The following is a 14,495-nucleotide window of genomic DNA, read 5'->3' on the forward strand; positions in this document are numbered from 1 at the left end:
TATTCTTGCTCTGTGATGTTTGTTTTATTTCATTGTATCCACTGTACAGCACCTTGTAACGATTGTTTTGAAAGGCGCTTTATAAATAAATTTACCTTACCTTAGCCTCACAGCTATAAAGGTCCTGGGTTCGATTCCCACCGGGGGACGATGTGGGCGCTGGGGGGCGTGTTCCTCCCTCGGCGTCATCAGCACCCACACCCTAGGTGGGGTTGGCAATAGGCCCTTTCTGTGTGGAGTTTGCATGTTCTCCCCGTGTCTCCTAGGGTAATGCCCTCACAAAAACAAGCAGTAGTCCTGGTTTCTATACTACCTCCCCCTAGCCAGCTGGCGCGGCAGGGGGAGAGCGGAAACCAGGACTACAGGTTAGGTAGTTGGCACATGGGTGAGAAAATGGGTTGCAAAACCGTGGGATAAAAATTAAAAAATATAATATTTATTTATTTTAGTGTCTTTAATGGTAACATTTTCTCACAGAACGTAGTTCTTGTTGAGGTTTGTCTTCATTTGTCCACTAGATGTCACCCACGCACCATATAATGTGAGAGATGCGTTTGTGCTTCTGATTACTACACCCATCATATCCATCAACTTTTAACATATAATTCAGCAGCAACCTGGTGAGAAAACACGATTAACACCAAAGTTCAAACACAAATAACAAGGAAAACTTTTGAACTGAAAGCCTTCTATTGAAATATGACGTGAGAACTGAGATTAGCAACCCCACTGCAAATAACAGACACATATCTTTCATTTCATTCATTGAACACTTGCATTGATGCATTGTTTACATAATTTGTCATCAAAATTCCAATAGTAAGCCGCCTAAATACTTTGCCATTTATACTTATGTTTATATATCATACATTCCTGAATGTAATGGGAGAAAGGAAACGCCTATTTGATGATATATATATATAGGCCTATATATAACTAAGCTGCATGTTTAAATGTGTTTTAAACTAAAAAATATATAAATAAACCAAAAAGTCCCTGAGAGGGATCATCATGGCTCCATATCCAGCAGGATGTGAGTGTGGCATGTGTGTATGACGTCATCTGCCCATGTACTGTGCAGCCATTTTGGAAGGAGAAAAAAAAAGAAAAGAAAAATCACGGTGGTGGATACCAGAGATAATTTCCGTGTGTGGTCTTGTTCTTGACAGATCTGGAGTCCTGTCCTCGCAACACTAGACTGTTGGATGTCCTCTTTGCCGCCTCTGCCCCCGCCACCAACACGCACCGTCGTACCGCACGCGGCGTTACGAGCACGAGCTGCTAAATGAGGCAATGGCGGGTAAGCTTGCTACTTTTGAAGCCACACACAGGGAGAGGATCCACCTCACTTGCCCGTGTGCGTGTGTTGTTTATGTGTGTATGTATGTGTGAGTGCGTGCGTGCATGAGTTAGTGGGTGCGTGCGTGGCGTGCATGAGAGAGAGTGAATGAATGTGTATGTGCTGTTGTGTGTGAGAGAGAGATATGGCCTGAATGTTGGCACGTTAGCCTTCCATCTAGCCGACGTTATGGCTCAACTTTGTAGTCCTAGTCGTACGGCGGTGTCCGCGGTACGACGACGAACCCAGGCGTTAGCGCTGGACGAGGCTAACATAAAATGTGTATACTTTTGGCTCGCGCGAGCCTGTAACTCAGTGCAAAAAGACCTTAGTTTAAAATAAAGTGCACTGTTGACACTCACTCAAAGCCCCTCTGGGATACTCGTTATGTTTAGTTGAAAAATAACGTAATTTGTTTGTTTTCTTGTGTGCCAGAGCGAAAGGGCTCGCGCGAGGAAGTGCAGCCGAATTCCTAGCTCTGGTCCATAGCGTTAGAAAGAGTTCTTCTCCTTGACGCTATGTCACCGACGATGTCTTGCGCTCACGGCCGCGATAGACCAGGCTGCTCAGCCTCTCGTCTGTAGTAAAAAAGAAAAGATACACTTTACCTACTCACCAAAACAAAGACGGTTCTAAGATGTTGAAGCCTACTTTCCTTGGTGGGAACACTCTGAGCCCCCCACCTCACGTCTAAAATACACTTTTTTGGACAGAAAAGAAAATATTTATCCGGAAGTATGGGCTACTCCACACCGCCCTCTACAGATCTTGTTAATAGAAAGTTCCAATGACCAGATTTTGCCTTCCGGTGAAATATTTTCTTTTCTGGCTTAAAAAAATGTATTTTAGACGTGAGGTGTGGGGCTCAGAGTGATCCCACTAAGGAAAGTAGGCTTTCAACTCCCTACAGGCGTCTTTGTTTTGGTGAGTAGCGAAAATGTATTCTTTATTTTGACTACAGACGAGAGGGTGCGCAGCCTTTCCTGCGGCGCAAGGGCTCATCGGTGACATGGCTATGGACCAGAGCTAGCCGAATCCTAGCCTCAGAGTTGCTTGTTGTCCAAGAGAAGCTGTCAGGTCATGTTGTTTCTATCCGTGTGAAACGGAGCGGTGAGGTGTGGTGGTGCATAACTGACGCCGTGTTCTTCTCGTCAGGAGTTGCAGGTGGAAATGATTTTCAGTGGTGTTTCTCACAAGTGAAAGGAGCCATAGATGAAGATGTTGCTGAAGGTAAGTGGGCTAACGTTAGCTAGCGTGCTAGCTTGGCGGCTAGGCTAGGTGGTGGTGGTTGGGCACTGGTGGTGGTGATGAATCTGGTGATGATGCTGCGTGTGTGTGTGTGTGTGTGTGTGTGTGTGTGTGTGTGTGTGGGGGGGGGGGGGTATTCTATCGTGAGAAGTACGATAGCTAAACCGGCGGCCGCACGTTTGTTTCATGTTGGGTAAAATAACTTTACTACAGGGTAAAAGTGGACGAATGAATGAATACGCCCCATATTTTGATGAATCCATAGCCATTAGGCTAGCTATAGGAGCTATGCTATCAAAAGGGGAGCGACCAGGGTACGTGAGTGACGTCAATGTGCTGCGTCCATAAATTGAAGTCAAGTGAAGTGACATCATGTTGTGTTTTGTCGTGTAGTTTTTCCTTCTCAAACTGTTAAACATGTCACGTGTTTTATGAGAATATATTATATGTATATTGTCCCCCTGCTTCAGCAATCATGTATTGCAGAGCATCTCTCCCCCAGGCCACATGTTCATGTCAACCACAATGTCATTGGCTGGCTCCAGTGGGAGCTTTTACTGGAGGCTAACATGGTTTTATTCTGCTTTCAGCTGACATCATCTCAACAGTTGAATTCAACTATTCTGGAGACTTGCTTGCTACGGGAGATAAGGGAGGCAGAGTAGTGATTTTTCAACATGAACAAGAGGTATGTTTTAGTTTTTAATTGCTGAAGAGTGACTCTGACTCTTCATCATTCGTAAGGTGTCTTTTATATTCTGATCAAGTGCCCCTACAATGTGATCTTGGTGTTTTCTTTTTTATTGTGCCTCATGTTTGCATGTCTTTCTTTCAGTCCAAAAATCGTCCACATCTGCGGGGAGAGTACAACGTCTATAGCACTTTTCAGAGTCATGAGCCAGAATTTGACTATTTGAAAAGTTTAGAAATTGAGGAAAAGATCAATAAAATAAGATGGCTACCCCAACAAAACGCTGCTCACTTTCTACTTTCAACAAATGGTAGGAACATTGTCCCCCTCTTCAGTGTTTGGATATGGAAAACATTATTAACGCATTGTTCCATAACCTGATAATAAGGTCCATTATATCTGACCTAATTTATTTTCAGATAAAACTATCAAATTGTGGAAAATCAGTGAAAGGGATAAACGAGCAGAGGGTTACAACCTGAAAGATGAAGATGGGCGACTCAGAGACCCTTTCAGAATCACCTCTTTACGGGTTTGTTCGTCAGGACTTTTCACTTTTTTTCTATTGCTTTTAAAGTCATGGGACTATTTCCTTTTAAAACCATGTCTTGTATTCACAGGTACCGGTGCTGATGCCAATGGATCTTATGGTAGAAGCAAGCCCACGGAGGATCTTTGCAAATGCACACACCTATCACATAAATTCCATTTCTGTAAATAGTGATCATGAAACGTACCTCTCCGCAGATGACCTAAGAATAAATCTATGGCACATGGAAATCACAGACAGAAGTTTTAGTATCCTTTTTTTCCTGCAATAGATAATCAATTTTCATGTTTGTTGTTTAGGGGCTTCTTATGCTTTTTACACTGAACAAAAATGGGAGATCCACAAGTTAACACCACATCGACGTGTTGCGGAACTTGTAGATTGGAGCGTGACACCAGCACGCAACAAAGTATAAATCAAGCCTGAGTTCAAGTATATTTTATAGCCTGTTCCACTTTCAAAACTGCTCCTTAACAGTGTATTCTCCAGACATTGTAGACATCAAGCCTGCCAACATGGAGGAACTGACAGAAGTAATCACAGCTGCTGAGTGCCATCCACACCAATGCAATGTATTTGTGTACAGCAGTAGCAAAGGCACCATTCGCCTGTGTGATATGCGAGCAGCAGCCCTATGCGATAGGCACTCTAAGTGTAAGTACATGTGTCTTTTTGTTGTGTTGCTTGCATTACATTTTAATTTATTCTTAGGCTATTGTCGATTGACTGAAAACATTATTATTTTTGCATTCAGAATTGGCTTTACTGTGACCTCCCATGTGTACACGAGTGAAACTGTCTTTAGTGTGTGCAGATTTAATGGACGTTTTTATACCCATTGCGATGATGTTTCTGATTTCAGTCTTTGAGGAACCTGAAGATCCAAGCAGCAGGTCCTTCTTTTCTGAGATCATCTCTTCCATCTCAGACGTGAAGTTCAGTCACAGCGGACGCTATATGATGACACGTGACTACCTCTCCGTCAAAGTGTGGGACCTCAACATGGAGAATAGGCCAGTGGAGACGTATCAGGTGCCTATACGCTTAGTTAGATGTGTATTGATCCCCCATATAGGGCAAACCGGGTCATTTTAGCCGTCAGGAATAGAAGGCAATTAGCTGTAAATACAGCAGGTGGACAATATGTCATTAGGGTATAGTAGCAAAATAGATTGTTGAATATTACAATACATGTGCACTATGTTCAAAGACTGATATATCCATAATAAATCTTAATACAGAGAGCATGGGATAATACTACATTTCTTGTGTACATGTAAATTACTCAGGTTGGCATAGACTGAAAGGTTGTCGAATGGTAAATCCTCTTGACTTTGTACATAGCTCTAGCATACATAAAGCAAACACAATGAACCAAAATAAAACCTTTTAAAGGTACATTTTTGTTGAGCGTGGCTGTGCGTGTGTCCGTAGCCTTTTTCCTCAGCGTTTTGCCATAGTAAAATGAGTGTACGTAGCATCATGTTTGTCTAGTGATGTCATCGTCATGTGTCTGTAGCCTTTTTCCTCAGCGTTTTGCCATAGCAAAACGTGTGTGTGTAGCATACCCTGTACATCCTAGACTCAAATCCTAGTCTGATGACGTTATGCAAGCATGGCCACCGCTCACTTCCCATTGGGTGTGATTTCTTTTATCTTGTTTTAGGTCCACGAATACCTTCGCAGTAAGCTCTGCTCCTTGTATGAAAATGACTGCATCTTCGACAAATTTGAGTGCTGCTGGAATGGCAGTGACAGGTGAGATCCCAAACCTTTCTGTTTCTATGGATGTCGATAGCAGTTCATTTAATGGTGCCTGTGTGCTCTGCCTCCCCCCCCAACATGTGATGCTGCTTGATTTAACATCTACAGTATACTGTGTGTTATAAAATGTGGACTGTTGTAATTTTGTCTGGGACACCTAGTTTTCAATTAAAGCTATACTGTGCAAGTTGCTCAACAAGTGGTCAGTAGCGGTATTGCTTTTTTCGGCCGTTTTTTGCCCGGAGTCGCCGCGGACCACCGGAGCGGGCCGCAAACCACCGGAGTGGGCCGCAAACCACCGCGACCGATAACGAATCCGTAGAGGGGTAGAACGTAGTTTTCTGACCAGGATTTGGGGATTAAGAGGTTAAGAATCCTTCACCATCGTAAACAGACTGTTGCTGAGGGAGGCTACTTCCTGAAGAGACGGCAAGCACGCTGTGATTGGTCGGTAGTGTATCGTGTGTATGATCCGCGATGTGATTGGCCAACGTATACACAACGTATACGGATGATGCAGATGACGTAATTTTGCCGGGAAATCCCGCCCCTGTCACGGCTAAGTAGAAAACGTATAAAGAAAAGGCTTTTGGGGCTGAAACTAACGGAGTGGGGGTTCTAAAACGTTAGCGATTTAATAATTAGGAAAATTTTAAGATATGTTTTATAAAAAATGTTACATAGTATAACTTTAAGATTTTTTTCCCTTCCTCAGTGCCATCATGACTGGCTCCTACAACAACTTCTTCCGAATGTTTGACCGCAACACCAGGCGGGACATCACACTGGAGGCCTCCAGGGAGAGCAGCAAGCCACGGGCCACACTCAAGCCACGCAAGGTGTCCACAGGCGGCAAGAGGAAGAAGGATGAGATCAGCGTGGACAGCTTGGACTTCAACAAGAAGATCCTCCACACTGCCTGGCACCCCAAAGATAACGTGATTGCCGTGGCGGCCACCAACAACCTGTACATTTTCCAGGACAAAATCAACTAGGAGAAAGTCCGGGGGCTCCAGAGGATAGGGCTTTTACCATACCTGTGTAGTTAAGCCTACTACTTGTCTATCTGTATAAGAAGAAACAGCCTCGTCCTCCTGGTGAAGAGTTCGAAAGCACGCGTCTACTTTTTTTGCCACAGGAGGTTGATCCATAGGCCTGTTTTATTTTGAATCTGAGCTTAGGTTGTTTTTTGCCTTTGGCACCAGGGCAATCGACATGCCCCCCGACCCAGAAAGGCCAATTTGGGTCTAATTGATGGAATGGCTCTCCCTAGAGGTCAAACTCTCGAGCGTTGGTGTTTGTGTTGACATTTTAAGCCTTCATTTCATGATTTAACGACTGAACTCTTGGAAGCCCTAAAACACGACGTCTTGTCAAAGTTGTAACACCATTGCAAAGATCTGGGCCCAACGGAAACATGGATTGATGGTCAATAAGCCTAACTGTAACATTCCCCCATTGGCCATCTATTCCGGCCAAAAGTACTGGTGGCAGAGATCATGAATTGGGAAAGTGGACTTATTTATTTTCTCCTCCTCCCTCTTATTACTTTACCCCAGTCAATATGGTGACATTATTTCACTGACTGTATCTACTCAAGTACACCTTGTCATCCACATAATAAAAGAAACTAAAACTACAGATGTGTTTTTAAATTTAGAACTATGTATTAAAACATGTTGTTCTTTATTGCTTTGCATGTTTTTATGTTGTAGAGAGGTGGAAAATGTCCAGTCACACCACTGTCTTTTGAGCAGATCTCAAGCAATCTTAAGGAAATACTATTTGGGGCTATAAGTAACAGAACCACTGTTGGAGATGACCGAACATGTGTTTGTGTCAAGACATTTATTTCTAGTTGACCATGTTGTAGGATGCAGGCTGGAAAAACTGGCACGAAATGGGGCCACTGGACAAAGGGAATCTGCAGCCTTAATACCTACTTCTAACAGTGACAGCTACAAGTTATGTCCCCCAGGCGTTTTACAAACCTCATGTGCATTATTTTAAAATCCTATTTTATAGAGTTATGTCCTCATATACTGCTGCTATGTTGTGGCTGTCTATGAAAACACATTATATATATAAAGAGGAGGAAAATTGCACACCATACAGTTGATGTAATAGTGCCTCCAACTCATGTAATAAGTAGGAAATTCAGACAGGCCTCATACATGTGCTATCATTTATTTGTTAGGGATGTCACTCAAATTTGAGCTGCGTATTGCAAATGTGGATCTTATCTTTCTAGTTGTGAATGCAAACATGAAGGTTGACTACATAAAACATGTACTGATGACATTAAAACAAACCCATAATGCATTGTCTTTGTCCATTGATTCCTAACATGGTGGCAATGTATTCACTTGTTTATTATTTTGACCAAAGTTCAATAAAATCTAATTGTGTTCATCTGCATATGGTCCTGCTCATTTCTGATGGTGTGGAAATCCAGCAGAGCTTTAAAATTGGGATAATTACAGATAATATCATACATACAGTATTCCTATACATTTCAATTCTTTATTTTGCATTTGAGAAGCAAACTGCATAATAAAAATGGACCATGATTGTGCTGAGTAAGCTCCCATATTCTGAGTTTAATATAATATAACTGTCCATATTCCTCTTTCATGTATGATGTTTACAACCATTGGAAATCGAGCAATAATAAATCAAGGGAATTGCTTTACTACAAATATTTCTAATAATTTCTTGCGCATAGAAAAATCAAGACTACAAGCCAAGAAAAATAACCATCAATAACGCTAGAGAATCAATGGGCAGCCAGGTCAATTTAAAGCAACTGATTTTTCATATCATGGGGGAAAAGGCATTTTATGTCAGTTCCTGGACATGCAGTTTTAAGGAGCAGGAAGCAGTGAAACAGGCATCACCAGGCCAGGGTGAGTAGTGTTACTGTTACTACAGTGAGGAATGGTGGACTGGTCATTGTGTACAGAGAGACGACATGATAGTAGTAGTAGACAGAGCAATGGTCGCCTGTGACTCTTGGTTGCAGAGCGTGGGTGGGGGCACAGGGCTATCAATCAGCCAAAATAAAGCATGTCACACAGTCTCATTTCCCTTGTTTCTCGAAGGTCCCGTTTTAAGGCTCGCCAAGCTGGATGCGTCACATCAGTGTGACCGGCGTCACTGCACGTCATCACCTGCTCAGCAGGTATTGTGTGAGGTCAGACGTTTCCCAATGTATATTCTAGAAACCCAGATCCAGAAAAAAAGAAACGCAATCAAGACAGTGCTACAAACTGTTACAATTCTCCCTAAAAACATGCATGCTTACAAATTGTGTTTGCCACTGATTTGCCATAGCTTTCACCTATGACTCGCAGTGATGCTTGGCGCTTGAATATCTGCATAGCTCTGTTAGTGAGAACAAGTTCAAACACCGTTCCTTACCCCAGGCCAATGGCAAGTATGTGAGAAATGATTAAGGAAGGGAGGAAAAGCTTGAGGAAGTCAGCTGAGAGGACGCCTCCCTTCTTCATGACGCTGGTTTTCCGAATGCTGAGAGAGGCAGAACGCCTGGGGTGCTTCAACAGGAACTCCCTACAGTGGAGCACATCAATGTTTCATAGACATGAATTCATTAAAACAAACCAGCAATCAGCCTAATGCCAATGTATGAAGCGATTTGGCTCCCGTGCAGAACTCTTAAGGAAAATACTCAATTACAGTCAGTCACAAATCACTAAGTGAAACCAGGGTCAGATTTAGCAGTTTTTAAAGATTCTTTGGGTGCCCTGGTGGCTCAGCCTCTTATTACGGTGTCCTAGGTTTGACCCGGACCTGTATTACAACTAAGTAATCCCTCTATACTGTATGTGCCCGCCTTCTTGTCTCTCTTGACTCTGCTACACTAATAAAATAAAATCGAAATAAAAGCAGATATGATTAAATTGCCTTAACAATAACAATAAATAAGTAACAGAAAGTAATGTATGCGCTTGCATATACATGTATAGGTAATATACAGTAATGCACCTGTCTGCCATCGTAATGATAACTGAAGCAACTAAGTTGCCTTCACATGATGTTGCACAGATTAATAATTAATTAGTTAGTAGAGCGGTGCCTAATGAGTTACAGTTTAAATGCATGAATGTGCTAAAAGGTTTTTGTCGAAGACTATACGATAAAGATGATGTTTTCACTGACATTTCATTGGAGTTATACCATCATATTGTCATATACAGTATAGTACAAATCGCAAAATCAGCGGAGACTACTAACTTTGGTGGATTGTTCTCAGGTCTACTGGTCCAGTCCCAGATCCAGTCAGCATTCTTCTTCATAAGGTTCTCTACTTCTCGTCTTCTCTCCTGGAAGTCTTCCTCTGACTAGAACACATCAAATGAAAGGCACTGTTGGAAACTCAACTGCTATTGGAGTCAAAACTATAACGCTAGCACAGCGCCAAATAATCACATCTGGAAGTGGTACTACAATATGGTACAATACAAATGCCCTTATGGAACATGTGAACCATGTTAATTAAATCATCAGGAAATGTGTCTTCAAGAGTTCAAATCAGGACATCTATAATCCTGTCCTGTGCCATATAGTCATATTGGCTGCAGTGTACAGGAGCTGTCCGCACAAGCGCGGAATGAAAAATCTCTGCAAGTTGCTGATTTTGCACATGAACTCAACTCGGCACAGGGTTGGATGCGCACACTGTTCTACTCTTCCTACTTTCATCTCAGTGAAGCCTGATTTATTCTTACTGCTCAGTACTCACAACGTGTTGTGGTGGTGGGACCCTGTAGATCGTCTATTTTCAGTGCGTGACCAAGTATAACTCAAAGCTTGAACGTACGTACCTGTGAGCTGTTTCCCTCTGAGCCTCTCCACACAAGAAGAGGGGTCTGTGCTCTGTGTGGGCTGTTGGAAGGCACACAACACAGAAAAGAACATCGTCATTGAGGCTATAGAGTCTAGACATGCGTGAGATAATGTAAGAGTTTTCTATCAATTCACAATCTCCAAAACATCACATAGCCTACTGTACATCAGTGTATGCAATTTAGGCCTACACATTTTTGAAGGAGGACAATTTGGCTCCATCTGTCCTGTTAAATCTTAGGGAAAATGCTGGAAAATATAGGCTACAACAAAGTTATTAGCATACTAATCGGCTATGGTCGCTTATCTCCACAAATAGGGCAAAAATGTGTTTTTCAAAAATCTTCCTGATCCATGTTGATGACATGAGTGTAGACATGCTGTGTAGTGATTTTCGTGATTTTAGGGCAAAATCTGTTGGAGCAGTGTCCAAAAATGTGTTTTTAAAAATCGGCCTGAAGGTGGCGCTATATGGGACAGATTCATGTTGATGGGATGAGTGTAGACATACTGTGTAGCGATTTGCGTGATTTTAGGGCAAAAACTGTAGGAGCAGTGTCCAAAAATGTGTTTTAAAAATCGGCCTGAAGGTGGCGCTAGAAGAGGGCCATGTGAGAAATGAGGGGTGGGGTCTCCGCGTTGCCTTGGCGGACGAATAGGTACCGGCCCCGGCTCTCCCGGACGCTCCTAGCCCGAGTTACGGCATTTTATGTGAGCTGCAGTGGAGGGGGTCCTCCACTGGGGGCGCCACCACTTTTGCATCCGTTCTGGAGCACCAGGAGTGGGTGGTCCCCAGGAATTCCCCGTGAGCAGCCCCGTTGGGGTGGTCATTTGTTCATTTTTGCACATTTGGTCATTTTTTACACCTGGGGGTCCCCCAGGGACCTGGGGGTCCCTGAAGCTCCGGGGGTCCTTGGAGGTTGTAGTTTGGCAGGTAAGGAGTGTGTGTGCAAAATTTGGCATGGATGGGGGCAACGGTTGTGGAGATATGAGCAGGGCAAAAGTGTGACGTGTGACGGAGAGACAGACAGACAGACAGACAGCCGGTGGAGGTTTTGGTAGTAAATGCGACCTACGGTCGCAATCAATTTTAATTGCGTTAAAAAATAAAAAAGGTTGGGGTGCCTGCTGGCCTAGCGGTCCAGGCGCATACCACATATACTCTGATGCCCGACAGTGTGTTGGGGGTTCGAATCCCGATCCCGACAACCTTTGCTGCGTGACACTCCCTATCTCTCTATCCATTTTCCTATCAATAAAGGCATAAAATCCCCAAAATCATGGGACATATGTAACCACTTGAACCGTCAATAAACTTGACCTTTCACTCTGTACTTATTGTGCTCTTTTTTCCCCTCTACACCAAGCCTCTTTGCCGAAAATAGCCGATCTACAAGCTTGTACATCTGCTATTTTTGGCTAAAGTTCTCGAAGAATATGGACGTTAGGGTTCAAGTGGTTAATATAAAAAAGGAGAAAAAAGGTTTCTAACACACAAAGATTTGAAGGACCCCCTGTAGTAACTCTGAGGACCCCCTGTTGAAGACCCCTGTTATAGACTAATTGCAAATTGCTGGGCATAAGACTACCAACTGGTCCCTCGCTGACTGTCCACAGACCTGTTGCACTGTGAACTACCCCTGGAGCTGCTCCTTCCAGATTCATGCTGTGCATCCAGCAGCATCTTCTCCATGTCTCCTTCCAGACTGGCCACGGGGATCTGCTCCTGGCTGCCACGATGACTGGAAGCCAGAGACTGGGATCCAGAGCCACTGTAGTGGAGCTCTACCCAGGAACCTGAGGGGCAAACCCAAATCAAAGAGGCGCTCAGTCACTCTGGACCAGTGGTTCTCAAACTTGGGGTCGGGACTCCAAGTGGGGTCCCCAAATTATTTTCTGAGGTCCCCAGATGATTAGCTTAATGTACATTTTTTTCTCACTCAATGGTAAACAAACACACAGTTAAGTGTAACAAGTTATCACATTTATAAAGTGACAATTTAAGGACTTTCAAGACCGTTTTAATACCAAACTGTCAAATATTAAGTAAGCAAGAGGCGGGTATTGTGAAAATAGCCGATCTACATGCTCACAACGCCTTGCAACTGCTATTTTCACAATATGTATCTGTGGAACCGAGTCACGTTAAATTTAATACCTACAATTCCAAGTGCTTGTCAGGGTGGGGGTCCCCAGTTCAGATATGTTTATTTTGGGGGTCACGGCCTAAACAGGTTTGAGAACCCCTGCTCTTGACACACACAACTCACTTTCTCTCAAAGTAACTAAGTACATTTACTGAAGTATTGTACTTCAATACAATTTTGAGGTATTTGTACTTCATTTGAGTATTTTCGAATTTATAATACTTTTACTCCACCACTATTACATCTCAGAGGCAAATATTGTACTTTTACTCCACTAGTTATTTGGAAACTTTATAGTAGCCTAACTAGTTACTATACAGATATAAATTATGATATTATAAAATATAAATGAACCACTTAAGCCCTATTTTATACATAGGATATTTGATTCCTCTTTCAATAGCATTGTGAGGTTATAGATCTGCTATTTTCAAACATCTTACTTTTGGCACTTTAAGTAGGCTATAGATTTACTCAAGTACATTTTGAATTCCAGATTTGTAATTGTAGGCCTACATATACATTGCAGTATTGATACTTTTATTTAAGTACAAAATGTGAGTAGGCCTACTTTTTCCACCACTGCACGTAAGTTCAATTAATGCGCAGCCGTACTGTAGATATCATGTTGCAAAAGCATTAATCGTCATCACAGGCTTTGTTTCGCAACGTCAACCGAAACATGTTGTTGTTGATTTCTCATACATTTGATATTAACATTGATACATGTCATTCGGTGGATATTATTCGCCTACCGAAACCGAGACATTGATGTGCAGCTATGTCCTCGTAGTTACACGTCTTCTTTGATCGACTGATCGCAGCTGTTATTATAACGCTATTACGGGTCATCTGATGTCATGCCATCTGTGTAGGCAAGACAGGACATGTCGTTATAGCGTCAGCATTTCACAGCTTTACCTTGCAAACTCTCCTCCGAAGCGGGGACGTCCTTTTGAAGCGACATGGTGTTGATTGTATTCTAGGAGCCTTGGATCGGACCTCGTAACGCTGTTTAACGAAATGTTTAATTTGGAGTGAGATGTGGGTCAGATGTGAACAGCAACACAGAGCCCAAGCACTGGCACAATAACAGTGACGCAACCTTCTGTTTATCTAAAACCTGATTGGTTCCTCCGAGAGGGCACGTAGAGAGCACGTGTGACGCACGCACACGCACACGCGCGCACACACATTCTCTCTCTGACACTCTCTCTCTCTCTCTCTCTCTCTCTCTCTCTCACGCGTCACGCACACACACACACACACACACACACACACACACACACACACACACACACACACACACACACACACACACACACACACACACACACACACACACACACACACACACACACACACACACACACACACTGCTTTACTTTCCAGGCAGGTGACATAAAATTAACATATGGAAGTGTTCATTCGTTTTGGACGAAAGATCCACGGGTTTGTCTTCTAAAAATACTGTCTACCTTTTTATTAATCTGCCTTCTAGGTTTTATCCCATTGTTTTTCTGATGTACTTCCACTGACCTTACTGCAGATGGCAGTGATAGCTCACCTCTCTCTCTGTGTCTCTGTCTCTCTCTCTGTGTCTCTCTCTCTCAATTCAATTTCAATTCAAAGGGCTTTATTGGCATGAGAAAACATACGTTTACATTGCCAAAGCAGAAGTGTACACAATACAATACAATCAGAACAAAATATGTACAAGTGAAAACAGTTTTCATGCATCACAGTTACGTGCAGGCAGATCAGGGTTTTGATATCCTTCTAATATCACAACAGCTCACGAATCTTGCTGCAGTGTTTGCACATTGTTTTACTTCACCCAGCAGGTATGGGAGTTTTTCATCATTGGTCATATTTTCAACCTCTCCTTGG

At 42.9% G+C, this 14,495-nt stretch overlaps 2 protein-coding genes across 2 annotated transcripts; one reads left to right on the plus strand and one right to left on the minus strand.

Moving 5' to 3' along the window:
* The first annotated feature begins 1,091 nt into the window (after window positions 1-1,091).
* On the plus strand, window positions 1,092-7,624 carry LOC308296949 (serine/threonine-protein phosphatase 2A 55 kDa regulatory subunit B delta isoform). The gene is made up of 10 exons (XM_080740307.1): window positions 1,092-1,300; window positions 2,495-2,569; window positions 3,178-3,275; window positions 3,423-3,588; window positions 3,698-3,810; window positions 3,899-4,076; window positions 4,318-4,482; window positions 4,691-4,860; window positions 5,495-5,586; window positions 6,308-7,624. The coding sequence occupies exons 1-10, from the start codon at window positions 1,294-1,296 to the stop codon at window positions 6,585-6,587; spliced, it is 1,344 nt and encodes a 447-aa protein (XP_080596433.1). The 5' UTR covers window positions 1,092-1,293; the 3' UTR covers window positions 6,588-7,624.
* A 136-nt stretch (window positions 7,625-7,760) lies between these two features.
* On the minus strand, window positions 7,761-13,674 carry LOC308296950 (BCL2/adenovirus E1B 19 kDa protein-interacting protein 3-like). The gene is made up of 6 exons (XM_080740308.1): window positions 13,527-13,674; window positions 12,078-12,255; window positions 10,437-10,497; window positions 9,847-9,953; window positions 9,013-9,162; window positions 7,761-8,809 (listed from the first exon to the last, which is right to left on the minus strand). The coding sequence occupies exons 1-6, from the start codon at window positions 13,570-13,572 to the stop codon at window positions 8,767-8,769; spliced, it is 585 nt and encodes a 194-aa protein (XP_080596434.1). The 5' UTR covers window positions 13,573-13,674; the 3' UTR covers window positions 7,761-8,766.
* Window positions 13,675-14,495: the final 821 nt, after the last annotated feature.

The sequence above is a fragment of the Nannobrachium achirus genome (assembly GCF_963921795.1).
Source record: "Nannobrachium achirus genome assembly, chromosome: 13".
NCBI classification, from domain to species: Eukaryota; Metazoa; Chordata; class Actinopteri; order Myctophiformes; family Myctophidae; genus Nannobrachium; species Nannobrachium achirus.

Coding starts and splice junctions, on each gene's coding strand:
- LOC308296949 (XM_080740307.1), top strand. Junction 3,589..3,697: donor CTTTCTACTTTCAACAAATG/GTAGGAACATTG, acceptor ATTTATTTTCAG/ATAAAACTATCAAATTGTGG. Junction 4,861..5,494: donor GGCCAGTGGAGACGTATCAG/GTGCCTATACGC, acceptor ATCTTGTTTTAG/GTCCACGAATACCTTCGCAG.
- LOC308296950 (XM_080740308.1), bottom strand. CDS start 13,572: ATGTCGCTTCAAAAGGACGTCCCCGCTTCGGAGGAGAGTTTGCAAG. Junction 9,954..10,436: donor CAGAGGGAAACAGCTCACAG/GTACGTACGTTC, acceptor GATGTGTTCTAG/TCAGAGGAAGACTTCCAGGA. Junction 8,810..9,012: donor ATACTTGCCATTGGCCTGGG/GTAAGGAACGGT, acceptor CTGGGTTTCTAG/AATATACATTGGGAAACGTC.